Here is a 16519-nt window from a genome sequence, read left to right as displayed (position 1 = left end):
TCCATGTGATCAATACTTTTGTTTCAGGTCTCATATGACTAAAAGCTTACCTCTCACAGCGTGGTCCCACGTAGCCAGCTGGGCATTCATCACACATTAATCCATGATGCCGGTCAAAATGACACGTTGGGCTAAAGCTGTGTTGTTGATATTGAGAGAGAAGAGGGACAAGGAAGAAACATAAAGAAAACATGGTTAGCAGCATCACTCTCTTCCCACTTCAGAGATTGTTAATTTGCAAAACAGTGCCCAGGAAAAGTGATTCTGGTCTAGGACATGGGGCTTAAGCTCGACTCCAGCAAATTGAATTTGGAATGACTCTGCTATTTCTGCGACACTGAATATAGAGCAGAGGATGGCAGCATCCCAATAGCCTGTTATTACGGGACTTGAGCCTGCCAGTGAGTGGTCTGGATACCATTAAAAAGGCAGGAATGTACAGCTGTTTGTTTGTGCCCCCGAGGGCCTGGCAAAACAATCTGTGCCATAACGTGGCCCCTATATAAATCTTTCTGAAGGACAACCGATTAAAAGCTCAGTTAACTTTGTGTATAGTCAGCTGTGAAAGGGACCCTGTGAGCAAGAAAGGGGAGGGGCAACATGGGAAATATCTGGTACAGCTTCACAGAGAGTGTATTTGAGTTAATCAAGTGCCAGTGACCTCAAGCAACAGGCCACACAGGCATGTAGAAGTTTAAGAATAGCTTGCAGACTAGAAAGCTTCTACTTCTTTTTTATGCTCTAATTATTTTTGGCTGGTTTGGGGATTTTTTCCCTTGTTTTCTTATAAATAAGAATACTGTAGCCATTTGCAAGCTCCACATCTCAATGCCTGTGTTTAACTCTGGACTGTGTTCCTTCACTGATAGCATTTTGTTTTCCATAATCTTTCTCCCTTAACACACCTTTCTGAAGAAACCTCCTGACACACTAAAAGATACTACTAAGAAGAGGCAATCTGCTCTTCTGTAATTCTGCAATGATTATTAGAGACAGAGACATATGAGCATCTTTATAAAGCCCCATCTACATAATGGTAATCAATTGTGGTCAACTAAATAGAAAAAGAAGAAAAGAAATAAAAGAATAGAAGTAGGTGCATAGCAGGGTGACTATTCAAAGGGGCAAAATAAAGCACCTATGTGAAAAAAGATACTAAATTCTCTTTTATAACCTAGGAAAAGAGAATTTGAGAAGCAATAGAATTGCTTGAACAAAGACAGTAGAAGGAAGTTATATTCAAGATAACATGCTACAGTGCATGCTACAATAACAACAAATGGACATAATCTGATCTTGGATATATTAAAGCAGGATATGACATTTTCTGGAAAGTAATAGGCCCAGAGAAGACAGAAAAACTTAATTAGCATAATTTATTGTGATTAGCTGCTGATGACTAGACTCCACTTCTCAGGAGTCATTCATCCTGTGATCTCTCCCCAGTTATTCTCTATTCTGTGTGATCCCACAAAAACAAGAGATCAGTAAGAAAAACGTGGGATGGTCAGGTCCAACAAACATAGACAGGTTCTGGCATTTTTCTCTTTCCTATAAGGATAATGTTTGTGTTATTTTGTCATTTGCTTAATAATAGATTCACAAATGGATGAAGAGCCAGTCGAAGAAACAATAATTGTTAATTCTATTCTTTAACAGCAATGAAAGCACACATGAATATAAACACTGAATATAATGAGCAGTCCATGACTTACTTCAAATAAGTTCCTGCTTGTCAGTCCCAACCTCACTTTCTGAGAGTTTCATGGGAAACTTTGTAAAGATGCTATCACAACTCATTATAGCATTGTACAAAATTGACTGTACCAAAGTTCCACCAAGAGATCTGAATTTAACTGCATAAATTTTAAATATAATAATGATAGTAATTGTAAGGATGATAACGACGATGATAATTATAATGATAATGTACTTATTATTGCTAAGCAATAATGATGAACAGTAGAATTTCCATGTCTTAAAGGTAATGCTCAGACCTTGCCTCCTGGATTCTTTCTCTGACTTAGTAGTTGGACCACATTTCAACACTAAATATTAATATATTGAGAAATTCCCATGTGCGTGCTGTAAAGGAAATATATGATAGCAGGCTGAGAAAAGAAGAGTTTAGTTTATCTTCCTGATTATTGAGAATCTCATTACTCACTAATGCTAAACTCTAATGAACTGTGGGTATTGATTTGTCAAAACAAACTTCAAAAAACTGTAGTCCCCTTCTTGATTTATCATTGCTCATTACAGTTTTCCCATATGGTAACAACACTAGTACACCAACTGAGTCAGGACACAGGACAAGTATGAACACACAGTATGGGTATGTATGTGATAAATCTATGCTGGGAGATGGGGTGTCCTAAAAGCTTTCTATTGTGTTATAGAAAACATCCCCTGACAATATGCTTCTCATTTTATCTAATTCTCCAAGAAAATAAGTAAAATTCTGAGATCATGAGACCAACCCAAATTCTTAGTTCATGTGCTGTGAATTTATTCCTGACCTTCCCAGGATGAGCCAGAGACCTTCTATCTCCCATTTCCAGTGATAAAGCATTCCTGTCAAAGTCTTCACTACTCATATTAAATTTATGGCTACATCAAGAGAATAGCAGTAATTATTCCAAATATCCATATTTGTTAGAAATTATGGGGGGGGGGGAATTTCTTTTGAAACTGCTTGAGGACTAAGAATGTTAGAACAGTTTCTAGGAGCGGTATGTTTACAAGAAGGCATAGAATGAAGGAGTTATGTGTTCATTGCATAGACCAGTTATAACATGGGTATTGATTTCATCTTCATCACATAAACATATATATGAAGATATATGCAAAAAGAAGAAAATACAACCCAGGATGTAGAATACAAGATTAGACAACTTAATTTTAATTTTCTGATTTGGTCAAGTGCTCTTTTCTGACATATGGCAAGCCATTTATGACTGTTGTGCTTCAGAAGGCACATGACTGGCTTCAGTGACTGCATATGGAAGCTCCTGCCATTAGGAAACAGGAAAGGGGATTGGCAGCAACTAAATCCTCTGAAGTCATTTAAGAGAACATAATCACCACATCAGTTCTACAACTGTTAGAGCAGTTCTCCACTGTATGTGGCATTGCAAAGAGAGTCAGGTGCTGTGAGAACAATGAAGGGAACCACTATAAACATAAATAAATGAGACACTGCTATAAAATACAAAACTTACTTCTTAATAGAAATATATCTCACAGGCTCATTACATGGACAATATTCTCTAGGCAGTGGGAACTTGGTATTAATCTTAGAAACCTTCAAATATCATGTCATATCATTTTAGGAATCAAATACTTCAGGAATTAAAATCTATACACAGCTATTTGTAAGAATTTGTATATATAATTAGTCACTTGTTCAGTTGCTCAGGAAGAACATGACACACACTACATCTGAACTTGGTAAAAGTTTATTTTTCACATGAAGGTATCTGAATGGTTTACAAATATTATCCCTAGCATAACAAACTAATTGGCAACTAAGTAAGAAAGCAAAGAAGTGTTTTAAGAGCATTCAGGTAACACATTAAATCTTTAACACCTCTTTTTTCCTCATAAACATAACCAATTTAATAATTGGTCTACACTGTAACATCATAAGAGCGTGAACCTTACAATGAGTTCTACAAATCTAAACTTTGTAGACTTCAGGACTCACACAGTTTCACAGTTCAAAAAACATTTATATTGTGTGTTTGTTCTGTACCTATTATATTTTTCAAGAAAACTAAATACTAAAAAGGGGACTGCTAACTTCAGAAAAGGAAAGTAAAACGCCCAGAACTATGATGACTATGTAATGGAGTTCTCCAGGCATTTTGCCAATCATAACCTAAATTCAATCTATTTGACTTGGTTTGTTGCATGTCTGTGCAAGATGGAAATGTGATAGTGTTTTTCCTTCTTTATCAGCACAGTATTCTCAAACAAGAGAAAGATAATTGATTACTGAGGCAAGGAAATACCAAGTAATGAGAATGTCAGAGGAACCATGCCTGAGCAGCAGATACAATAAACCCATATATATTTATATCTAATAAAACCAACTCAAGAGCTGTGTTAACAGGAAGGCAGGTTCCCATTCTACAATCCCCTGGAATTTCCGCTCATAAGTGTTTAGACTACTCCTGCTCCAATAACTGCAATTTTAATAGGATGCAATGGCACAAACAAGACTCAGAACAGTTTTATTCAGGTACATCATGTAAAATGCTTTTGATACTATAATTTTCCAGCTACTGTCTGTGACAAAAACCAATGAAAAATGTTCAAGCCATTTGTCTATTAAGTTAAGCGATGGAGTAGCTTAGACAAGGTTTCATAATGAAGGAAACTGGTTATTAGATCAGAATTTTGAATAACTTTTCACTTGTAGTTTTGTTTAATAAAACAAATTCACAGTATTTTTTCTGAGATATGCTGAAAAAATATGTTCACTTACAAGATCTAAGGATGAATTCAAATTCTAAACAAATCTCATAATGTACGCTGGAAGAACAGGAAAAGTAAAAGCAGAAAAAACCCACGTGTCTGCAAATTCAGCTTTAAAACTAGAAACAACTACCTTTAAGGAGGACAGAAAAGCAAATGCTAAGTTATTAATTTGAAAAATAGTAATCCAAATCCAGCTTTTGTCTTTATCTGCCTAGTTAAGCACTCTGCACAATCATGAAAATAAAAATTTATATTGCAGCATGTATTATTTGATTGAAAGAAAAAAGATATCTCAATCATACATGTAAAAATATAAATTAAGAAATTATGCAATTTACTAAGTGGAAAAGAGCAATATGCAATAAATATACAACTTACTTGTTAGAAGGTATGTTTAGGGGACAAGCACACAACTGACAGTCTTCAGCTGTCCCTTTAGTTGCATCACCATAGAAGCCAGGCAGGCATCTATCACAATATGGACCACCTGTGTTGTGTTTGCAGTCCTAAACAGAAGATGTAAAGTAAAAATTGACAATTAGACAACTTGCATATGGTGAAAGGTCTGCAACATTTGTTCTTATTTTCTGCTGCTGGTTGAGAAACAGTTCTAAAGGTTAGCTGTCTCAATCAATGCTCTGTATGTTATGTGGATAACTTTTTTCCATGTAAATAAAAAAAAAAATATTTAAAAAACCTTTGAATTTACACCTATCAACAGCTGTATTATTGTTTTAGCTTGCTTAAAGAAAACCAACTTTCAAAGCAGCATAAGACAGGTTTATTATTGCATTCTTGCAGCAGGCTGTACTTTGTGACAAACTCTTTTCAGATGTTGATTCCAAAAATATGGCCCAGACAATATAAGTTATAAAAATGAATTATTACTTTAGACATGTATGTACATTAGTTCATTTTATAAGGTACATGACTAGGATTATTTTTAAATAGTAGTAAAGCCTGAATTACTTAATTCTTATTTGCCAGAATAGAATCCAGCCTCTATTTTGGGAAGGACAAGTATACCGTGTATAGAGTATACTTGTTGTTATCCAACAGTTTGTGATCATCTACACGACTGCATAATAGGAGAGAAATGAAGCTGAGCATATGAAACATGCAGTATAAAAATGGCAGTACCTCATTTGCATTTCTGTATATAGCTTTTGGCTGATCTCATATTAAACAATCTTTTAGCAGAATGGAAATCAGTCCTGTGAGAAAAAGCTTCTCATGATGACTTTTAAGAACCAAGCTTTAAAGAGTAATTACCCTTTCTATTCTTCTTCCCTCTCGCCATATAGGATTTAGAAATTCTACGTAATTTCACAGAATCTAGAATAGATTCAGAAAATTATTTTTCTGGCTTAATCTATTTCTTTTCTTCACCCACGTTACTAATGCACCACACTATTCCTTCCACTGCTGCTTCCCACAAGATACCCAAGTGTAGCCCTTTCACAAGGCAGAAACAGAGAAAGCAGTAGGAATGGTTTTGGATGTTAAATGGCATATCAATGTCATTGGTATGGACTAAAAAAGAATTGAAAAAGCATATGTCAAATTGAAAAGGCCAAAATGAAAGGCATGAGAAAGATTTTTGTTAATGGAGTGTGTTCTGCTGTGTTTTAGACTATGGGCCAGATAAAATCTAGAATGTTTCATCCAAGCTGCAGCTTAAGAACTCTGGAGGTTTGTTTTTGTTTATTTATTTTAAGTGTGGACACTTTCAAACTTAAGATTGAATTTAAAATTGTTTTTCAAGAACAGTTTAAAAGTGTTTTATCATTTTAGCAAGTCACGCATATGGTACTGATTGCTATTTAACAGCCTTACTGTCTGGAAGACATAATTTACCCTCAATAAGGAAACAGACACTATTCTAAGGAACACTGATTCCTTGTTCACAGCTTTCCAGGACTTGTGCAAAGCTTTTTTTGCACTATGCTCTGCACCTGGGCAGCTGAAAAAGAACAATACCCTTTTTAGTCATGAGCACACTGGTGTCAAAAGCATTTGCCTCCAGAAATACTGTTTGCTGTTTTAAAGGGTGCATTCTTATTTCTAGTGCATACAATCAGAATATATTTGAAAAGAAAGCCTCAATCACACTACTACATTTTAACACAATTCATACATTGTAAACTAATACTAAATTATTGAAACACTTAATTATTTAAAATGATGACTTCAGAAAAGCCAGCTGGGTTAAAATTTACTTCCATAAGTTAACTAATCCATTTGATTGGTATTTCAAGCATTGACATTCAAAAAGAGTCTAACAGCCTTACAAAAAAAGTAGCCAGGAACAATATGCTTTTAAAAGAAGATGTGACAAAAATAATTTAAGTGTTTCAAAAGAAAAATCCTCTGCAATTCAACTTTTTAAAGACATCATGTCAAATTATTTGTACTTTTTCTGAAAAATAATGGATTCTTCTTTTGTGATAAGTTTAGCTTTAAATATCCTCAGACATATCTTAATGTTTTTGAAGAATATGAGCAGTTTATATGTCAAGGATGTTATTAAAGTGAGAGAAGCTAATACACTACTTTAAAGCTTCACATCTCTTGCTGAGTGGTATTTGCGGGTTCTACTTTTTAAAGTGAAACACCTGAAACCTTCCATTTTGTAGGAAAACATTTCTTGTTACAAAGACCTGACCACCTTCACTTTGATGAATTATTTTCTGGCACTTTAATATCAGTCATTTCCATGTACTGTGTCTAATCCTACTCAATTCAGATCTCTGTGTTTAATTCCTCACAGTTACAGAATGATAGAATACCCACATCTGGTAGGATCATTGAGTCTAACTCCTGTCCCTGTGCAGGATTCCCCAGGAGTCACACCATGTGCCTGAGAGCATGTTCAAACACCTCTTGAGCTCTGTCAAGGGTACTGTGATCACTTTCCTGAAGAGCCTGTTCCAGTGCCCAGCCATCCTCTGGGTAACAAACCTTTGCCTAACATCCAACTTAAACCTCTCCTGATGCATCTTCAGGTTATTCATTCAAGTCCTGTCAGTGTTCACCACATAGATCAGTGCCTGCCCTTACTGGCAATTAACTGCAATGAGATCTCCCCTCCAGGCTGAAAAGATCAAGTCATCTCAGCTGCTTCTCATGAAGCTTCCCCTCAAGGCCCTTCACCATCTTTGTAGTCCTACTTTGGACTAACACTTAATGTCTTTTTGGGACCCCAAACTGCACACAATATTCAAGGTGAGGCAGCCCCACGGAGACTGGAGTGGGACAAGGATGGTTCCTCCTGGCTGCCAGGGCACTGCTGACTCATGTTCAACTTGTCAGTGACCAGAACCCCCAGGTCCCTTCCCATGGCATGTTTTCTATCCCCTCAATCCCCAGTCTATACATACTTCCATGGTTGTCTCATCCCAGGCACTTCTCTTTGTCAAGCTTCATTTGGCTGGTGATTTCCCATCGCACTAATTTGTCTGGGTCTCTCTGCAAGTCTTCTCTGCTCTCAAGAGAATCAAAAGCTTCACCCAATTCAGTAACACTGACAAACTTATTTAAGTACTCTTTGAGTTCTGCATTCAAGTCATTAATGAAGATGTTGAAGAGCACAGGGCAAAGTTCCCTGTGGAACCTCACTAGTGACACATCACCAGTCTGATGTCACCCCATTCACTCAAACCCTCTGTGCCTGACCCACGAGCCAGCTGCTCACCCATTGCATGACACATTTATCCAGTTGTGTGCTGCACATTTTGTCCAGAAGGATCCTGTGAGAGACAATATTGAAAGCTTTACTGAAATCCAGAAAGATTGCATCAACTGGTTGCCCTTCATCATCACCTAGGTGGGTTACCTTGTCATAAAAGAATATTAAATTTGATAAGCCAAGATTCTGCCCTCATGAAGCCATTCTGGCTGTGACCGATGACTGCACCATCCTTCAGGTGTTTTTCAATACCTCCCAGAGAAACCTTCTCCATAATTTTACTATACACTGAAATGAGACTGACAAGCCTACAGTGTCCATGCTTTCTCTTCCATCCTTCTTGATCTTTTGGAAAATTCAAATGTTAGCCAGCTTTTTCTAAACTAGGATCTTTCCATGTTTCCAAAGCTGTTCAAAAATCATTGAGAGAGGCTTCAGGATGACATCATCCAGCTCTTGGAGTATTCTTGGATGAATCCCATCAGGCCCCACAGACAAATGGATCCAGTAGATGCCACACTACTTCAGGGTATGCTGAGAGTTCATCATGCTCACAGCCATGGTCTTTCATGGCTAGGACTCATTTAGCTCATCAGCAATCTTGGAGACAAAGAAGAATTAAACATTTCTGCCTTGCCTATATCACTGTTTGTGAGGGGACCATCTTCACCCTGTAGTGGGCTGATGTTATTTCTGCACTAACTCTTGCTGTTAACATATTAAAAAAAAAACTCTTATTATTGTTCCCCATATTTCTGTCCAGCTTCAACTCCAATTGGGCTTTGACCAAACCACTTTTCCCTCTATAGCAGCAAGCAACATTTCTGTATTCCTCCCACATCACCCAACCTTGCTTGCACCTTTTTTTCCCCACATGTACCTTCCTTTTTTGCCTTATCTCCAAAATAAGATCCTTGCTCAGCCAAGCTTCTCTTCTGCCTGTTTGACTTCTGACATTTTGGAATTGCTTGCTCCTGTGCCCTTAGGAAGTAGTGCTTAAAAATGACTAGTACTGATGGTCCCCAGCATGTTCAAAAGCAATCAATCAATATTTATATTTAAAAACAAACAAAAAAAGAGTACCCCACATATACAGTACTAAAATCTGAGCATACCATACTGTGTATATCAGCTTATTTGAGAAATAATGATCCTGTGCATTCTATACTTTTCTCCCTGAGCCAGGACAAAAACCTTGACCTTACAGGACAAAAACCAAGGATTATGTAGCTAGTATGTAGATATGACCTGATCTGCCTGTTCTTTTCAGCGATGCATTAGACTTCTTGCTAATCTGCCACATTTACAGATCAGTACTCTAAGTACTGAAGTAGACAAGTCCTTCTAAAAATATTATCAACACTCATGAAAGATTTGTACTTTCTTGATATCAATTGGCTGAATCTCAGTTTGAAACTTGCCAAATGTACAGCAATGGTTTTGAACATCATCTGGTTTGAGCAATGTCTAATTATACTGAGATTATTTCCTTGAAGCATGCTTAAGAATCTGATGTCTTAATTTCACATCCATAGGAAAAACTATACTGGTTTTTTTCATGTCATGAGACTGGGTATAAAATAGATTGTGATCAACTTCTCTAACCTGCTCAGTACATTAGATCTGCTTTTTTTTTATTCCCATGGAAATAGAGGTTGTTCCAACACATTGATCTAGTGTTTTGGTAAAATCCATGCTTTTCTTCACAGATCCATAAACTTTGTGGCCAGAAAGAATTTTATGTCCAAATATTTATTTTTTTCAATTCCAGTCATTTCAATACAATGATTTCAATTGCATCTCACACTATTTCAAATGCATTCATTTTCTGTACCTCTTTTACCTCTGAACATATTTAAACTTCAGTTAGACAATCTCTGTGTAATTAAAACTGTGGGATTTATTTCTGTCCAAAAGTTTTTGACCTTGGTCCCTACAAGCTGCCTGGCTGATGTCCTGTAGAGTGTTTTCCACCATTCCTATGGAGCCAGTTCTATTTTTTCTTTTGGAAACCAAATGAACTTCTTTATGCCCAATATTGGGGAACCCTAAATTCACACTTGAAAACCACTCATGCATATGCAGCTGAGTGTATATGAGCATGGAAATAAACATTTAGAGTAGAATGCTAGTGATGAAAATAAAACCTTATACATGGATTATGACAGAGTCCAAGATAGCACATTTGGCATGCTGCTGCCCTTCCTCAGGATACCTGTCACAGAGACAACCAGGGAAGCTGTTAAAGCCAGCTAAAGAAAGCCTGGGGGCCTAATTTAGTATATTCCCAACAGTCTAGACCAGACAATGGTATTCTGCCTTTGGAAGCATGAATAAGCTCTGCTATAATTTTCAAACTACCGAAATGTCAAGATGACATAGACATTTCCCTGTCCTGGTGTGAGAATACAAATGTAATCAGGATGCTGCAGAGGCTTTACATACCTTCAGTTGAACAAGAGCCTGTACTGCATTTAGGCTAGGACATATCACTTTGTTACATTGTGTATGAGGATGAGTAAAGACATTTTGTTGCTCTGGTGATGAACACTATCTAAAGCACATGTCCATCAGCAACATCCATGACATACCTCATCCTACACGGTAAATGCTGCTTAGACGCAAAGGAATACAATATGAAAAGGATGCCACTGGAGACTGCCCACTTAGTGCAATTTGAGCATATCTTTGGGGAGAAAGATCTACTTTCTTTGGGCTTACTAACAGGAACATAGTATCCTGCAATGAAACACGCTGAAACTGCTTGCTTTTCACAAGGTTTAGGTTTAACCAACCTCCTAAAACTCTGTAAATGTGTATGTGTAATAGCACAAAAGAACATTTCTGAATGTTCCAAATTGCCCTATGTACCAAAGCAGTTATGTATATCACAATGGTAACGAGGAAAAGGTATCATGCAGCACTCTATGGCTGCTGTGGGGATCAAAGGGCTTTGCAGGTTACTGCAAGCTATATGTTAAAATGAGCTTTTTATACAGGCCTGTGTCAAAGTAGATGATTTGAGCTTTTATCATGAGTCAAAAACAAATTTCAGCTTCTTTTCAACTACATTTCAAAGCTAAGGAAGAGCAAAAAGAAGTATCATATCAGTAAATTAGGTGCCTAAATTGTCTGTTGTATTACTGAAAAAACACCATGAATAATAATAAGGAGGCCAAAAGGCTGTGTAAACCTCAATAGAAAGAATGCCTTTGATGTGAAACATTTCTCTTTTTCAGCATTCAGACTTCTCTCTCTCTCACTTCAAAAGGCTTATGATCCAAATTGAATAGAAGCATTTAATAGCCTGCATGGATACTAACCAATCTGACTAACAGTGCTTTCAAAGTTGTAAGAAAATCCAGAACTGATTTTAAGCTCCCTTTGCGCCTCTTCTCCATAGCCTGATCTAGTATAAGCTACAGAACACATAAAATACAGAGCGCTTGATAAAGTGCAGAGATGAAAGCGCATCTTCAGCGGGTTATTTTCCACTTCCTTGTCAGTGCTGTGTTATCTCACACCAGCACCCTTGCAACATCAGAAGGGGGAGCTCCACTGCCTGAGCCAACAGTTCACATCAGCCAAAAAGCACAAAAAACAACAAGCAGCCTTCGTGGCCTTCTCTTTTATCCAGGCTGGTGCTACAGACTAAAGTAAGGAGGAAAGCTGTGCAGGGGCTAAAACTTGAAGACACAGAAGCCAAAAACCTCAGAACTTACATCAGGCTATGTACCCCTAAGCCAAATAGCCAACACTTAGAGCATACCTTAAACAAGATTCTTCCTTTCCTTGTCTCTCTGCTAATTGATTTTATGCCACACAGATATTATAGACATTGTAGCTGGAGAATACGGTCATTAATACATGAAAAATTTTGTCAGGGAACACAAATCCATATTACCCTAGTGATAAACATTTTCACTGAGTATTAAGCAAAAGATTCAAAACATGACTGTCACGTCAAATGTGTTTTTCATTCTAGGTACTTCTTTGAGGCTTACAGTATAATTAAATTGAGAATAATTTTAAGCTTCTATTCATGAAAAAGCAATTTGAAAAATCCACTGATCCACACATTAAGGATATCTTGTTTTGCACTGCATTGCAATTAAACATCTTCTATGAGCAAAACAGGAAGAACAGTAATAATTCTAAGTGCCAAATTATATTGGAAAAAGCCTGAATTTTCATTTTGGCATTTTCCCAGCAGGTCTTTCTTCAGGAAATAAAAGAGAACATTTAGAAACATGCACATTACAGAGTCTGCTTGAAATTCTGCAGGGAAATGAGAGTATATCCCACTAAACTGGAACTGGCTTAAATTGTGCTTCTGCAAGACTAATGAAATTAGACATGTTGTTTCAAGCCTCATGCCATGTCAGACAATATAAAACTAAAAATGCCCTTGAGTCAATCAGAAAAGTATATTCAGCATAATTCACCCATTCCAAAAGGCTACTGAACAGGCGGGAAACAGTGGTGTGCTAGTAGGATTACTAGGGATAATATTACAGATTTAATTGCTGAATTAGTGGGCAACTACGTAAAATCTCTGTAGTCTACAAGAAAAAAAATCTGATTTAGCTGAGATCATATGGTTTTATTATTCTTCTGAAGTACAATTCATTAAGTGTTCCTTCAAGGTTTACTATGAATTTAGAAGAAGGAAGACATTAAAAATATCTTCCCATCAAACTAGAACAGAATTTACTGAAGGAGACAAATGGGAGGGGAAGGTAAATCTTGCATGAAAAAGCATTCAAATATTTGCTGCTTTCTGCATGCCATACCTTAAAACTGTTGTATTTTAAAACATAGATCCTATGTGATAAATAAAATAATTTCTTTTCTTAACTGTTAAAGACACCATATCTTGGTATGAGGGTATCCTTAACCTCAACATAACGATCCTTCTGTTACTCCTGGCATTTTTCTTCTTGGTTATTCCAGGTCTCAGAGGTCACTAATTCCATTGCACAGGCATACTGGACTGATGTTGGCCATGTCCACTGTTTCCTAGGGACACTTACCAGGCATGCTCCTGTCATGTCATCACACACATCTGCGTGACCAAAGCACGTACAGGGTGCACAAACTCCACCAAAGATTGTGCCATTCACGCGCCTGTGTCGAGGCCAGCACGACTGCAAGAAAAGTCAGATAAAAAGTTAAACTCTTGTTTGAACAGAGGAAGGAACGGGATTTTAAAAAATTTCTTGGATTTGATGTTTGCACACACAACAACTTGCCAAATGAATAAAAACACCAACATTTCTCTAGAAAGTTCCTCTTTCTGGTGCTGTGGCTTTGCACTGACCTCAGCCTTAGCTGCAGGTGTGCGATTAGAGGAAGCTTTAACTTGATCATTCTTCTGAAATGGTAAAATAAAGCAGAAAAATGAAGAACTGAAATATGAAAGCATGAAAGCAAGAGGTACAGACTGAAAAACAGCCAGAAGCTGAAATACTGAAGGAGAGAGAAGGATGAAAAAACACTCAAAACAACAAAAATGTTCTCTGAGTTCAGGCACAAAGAGAAATTAAAATACCATTTAGAATTGTTGGGACTTCAGCAAAAGACTACACTGAAATAAAGCACAGGCTGAAAACAAGACTATCCTTTTATTTACAAATTATCCTCCTTAAAGATAGTAATTTTAATTTTCTTTTTTAAATATAAAATTCAAATGAATATTAAATGCATGGCCAGTAATTTTGTAGGAAAGGTAACACCATAAAACTGTGATTCATCAGTGAAAATTCACCTACTCCATTTGCTCATAATATGATGTCAAGCAGTGGTCTTCCTTACTATATATCTCACAAATGTCTTTATAGATTTTGCAAGCTATCCTTCTACAATAAGACTGCTCACATGATCCAATAATTTTACATAAGGTAAAATAGTGCATGACAGATTTATGACCTTCAAAAGCATCTGGATAATGCAAAGAGAAAGTTTTGCATTGACAGAATATTAAAAGTATAATTTAATAAAGAAAATCTATTCCCCATCACATACACTCTCCAAAATGGTAACAAACAGAATCTTCTTTATAAAAATAAAAATGTCCCTTTTTGTCTTATTCTTGAAAAACTGAAAGTAATCTAAAGATTAATTGAAATTATTCTTTAAAAAAAATCCAAAACCTGAGATATTGTCCTTATTTTTCCTTCTTTACATTCTTGGTTACATATTTCTAAAAACATCTTGTAATACAAAAAAAAAAAAAAAAAAAAAAAATCTAGTTATAAAATCCAAAAATCTAAAAACAGGTTAAAATAAATTGCTGTATTTTTCTTTCTGTGGCATGAGATGCAAGTGGTTTCTGCACACATCTATAAATCTTTTCCCTCTTTTGGTGATTGAAAATAATTTCTTGTGCACAGATACACATGATATTGCTCAAGACAAGGCTCCAAAGTTACTAATTTTAAGAGCTGAGACATGAAATATCAATAGCAGGGCTCAGAAAAGAGCTAAAAGATTACAGATTGAGATCTCAAGAAAAGAAATTGTTGAGAACAGTTGGGAAGGTTCTTGACCATCATAGTGATTCAAGTTAAACACAACTCCTTCTGGAGCAGAAGTAAAAGGGCACAGAACGGGAACAAATCTGAGGGAGAAGAGCAATTAGATGTGAAGATGTTGACAAAAGCTAGAAAATTCATGAGTGGAGCAAAGTAACTACCACAAAGAGTCCAACTGGTATTAGAAATTTAAAATTTTATCTGCTTCACCCATGCTTGGAATTCTGTGTTCCTACACAAACAAAAATGTACATATTTTATTTGGTCTTATAAAAACTAAATTCCAAATTTATATAATGGAAAATCTTCAAAGAGAAAGCATAATTTAAATGGGATTGTTGTCTTTGGACGATAATGTCAAAACATTCATAGCATGAAAGTAAGAAAATAATAGTTGTTTTTAGTGTGGCAGCATCTGTGCCAGGTACCACATTGTCATTATGCCAAATACATACATTGAATTAAATAATGAAGAGAAAATGGAACTAAAAAAAACTGCAAAAAAAAATCAATAAAAATGACACTCTGCTTGGTTGAAACTGGCAGAAATAAAAGGTTGAGCAAGGCTGAAAATATACAGAAGAATAAACAAAAATGGCAACTAGGGAAAAAAAAAGACACTTTCAACTTCTCTTTCCATAGTTTCTTAACTACTGTCTGTCTGGAAATCTTAAACTTAACCTTTTTCCTTTTCTATGCCCACTAGCATGCATAGAAACTTTAAATTTGCAGCTACATATATGTGCTTTCTCTTGTATGACCTTAGGTATGTATTTCATTTCAGGGACAGTTTATGATTGAAGAGAAGGTTTAGCACTGAAGGACATAATGTTGGACAGACAATTTCAGCAACACCAAGACAGGAATTCCACCCAAGCCCTTCAGCTTCTACAACAAAAATAGATACTGAAATATCTGCAATGAGGGCTTTTCCAATTACTCTCTTGGACCTCATGCTTAAACCTGCACTGGGAGAATAAATGAACAAGTGAACAAAAGTGTGAAATACAGCAATACTGCATCTAGCATTTTTCTTAAAATAATTGAGCAGACAGACAATGATCAGGCTTTAAAATTATATCTCAGCCGAGGTAAAAACTATTTTTCTCCAGTTATTTTTCCATCTGTATCATTTTGAGAGTGACAGAAATATCCATTAATTCCTTCAGGCCCTCTTTCTACATTAGCTCATCTAGCCCCAGCAACAACCAACCACACTTGGCATGAGACTAGACTCTAAACCCTAAATATCACATATAAGCATGAAAATTTTTAAAGAAAAAGAGAGTTGACAAGCAAATGCCTAGAGTGCCTGTGTAAATGGCATACCGTTTGTAGTTTTGTGAAGCAGAGCATCTTGGTGTTTGAAACTATTTCCTTGAAGGCAAAGCTTTTGAAGAATGTTTTTTGGCTTCTATTTACCCTAAGCGATGCCCATGTGATGTAGTTAATCATACTTATACTTGTATGAACACATTCTGTGGGAACTAATGAATTTGTTAGGGAAATGGGTACTTTTCTGAGCACGTGCCTACATTATTATCTGTTATAGGACCAAAATAAAGCGACACAGAAGAGCACAATTCTCAACAACTCCAAGGCAAATGGCAAACCTCTGGGAAAATAAAAGAAGAAACTCAATCCCATTGACTCAAATAAATCGATCCATCTTTGCAGTGCACAGGTCAGAAAACTGCCATTTCCCCTCTAATTGTGCTCATCCATTTGTATTATCAATTGGCTAAAAAGCACAAATATTGTTCCCACTTTCTTTTTATCAACCAAAATGTCTTTCTGTAAGTTGGAAATCATCACA

At 36.3% G+C, this 16519-nt stretch overlaps 1 protein-coding gene across 7 annotated transcripts in view; it reads right to left on the bottom strand.

Moving 5' to 3' along the window:
• The window catches only part of LAMA2 (laminin subunit alpha 2), a 332349-nt gene that overhangs the window by 130352 nt on the left and 185478 nt on the right, over positions 1–16519 (bottom strand). For all 7 annotated transcript variants that reach the window (XM_079297887.1, XM_079297888.1, XM_079297889.1 and 4 more), the window contains exons 16-18: positions 13204–13317; positions 4861–4988; positions 51–137 (exon numbers count right to left, since the gene is read on the bottom strand). In XM_079297887.1, coding sequence (XP_079154013.1) covers positions 51–137; positions 4861–4988; positions 13204–13317 — 329 coding nt within the window. The remainder of the gene's footprint in view (positions 1–50; positions 138–4860; positions 4989–13203; positions 13318–16519) is intronic.

The sequence above is a fragment of the Erithacus rubecula genome (assembly GCF_903797595.1).
Source record: "Erithacus rubecula genome assembly, chromosome: 2".
Classification (NCBI taxonomy): domain Eukaryota; kingdom Metazoa; phylum Chordata; class Aves; order Passeriformes; family Muscicapidae; genus Erithacus; species Erithacus rubecula.
The sequence above is the reverse complement of the archived record's forward strand: the minus strand, read 5'-3'. Positions and strand labels throughout refer to the sequence as shown.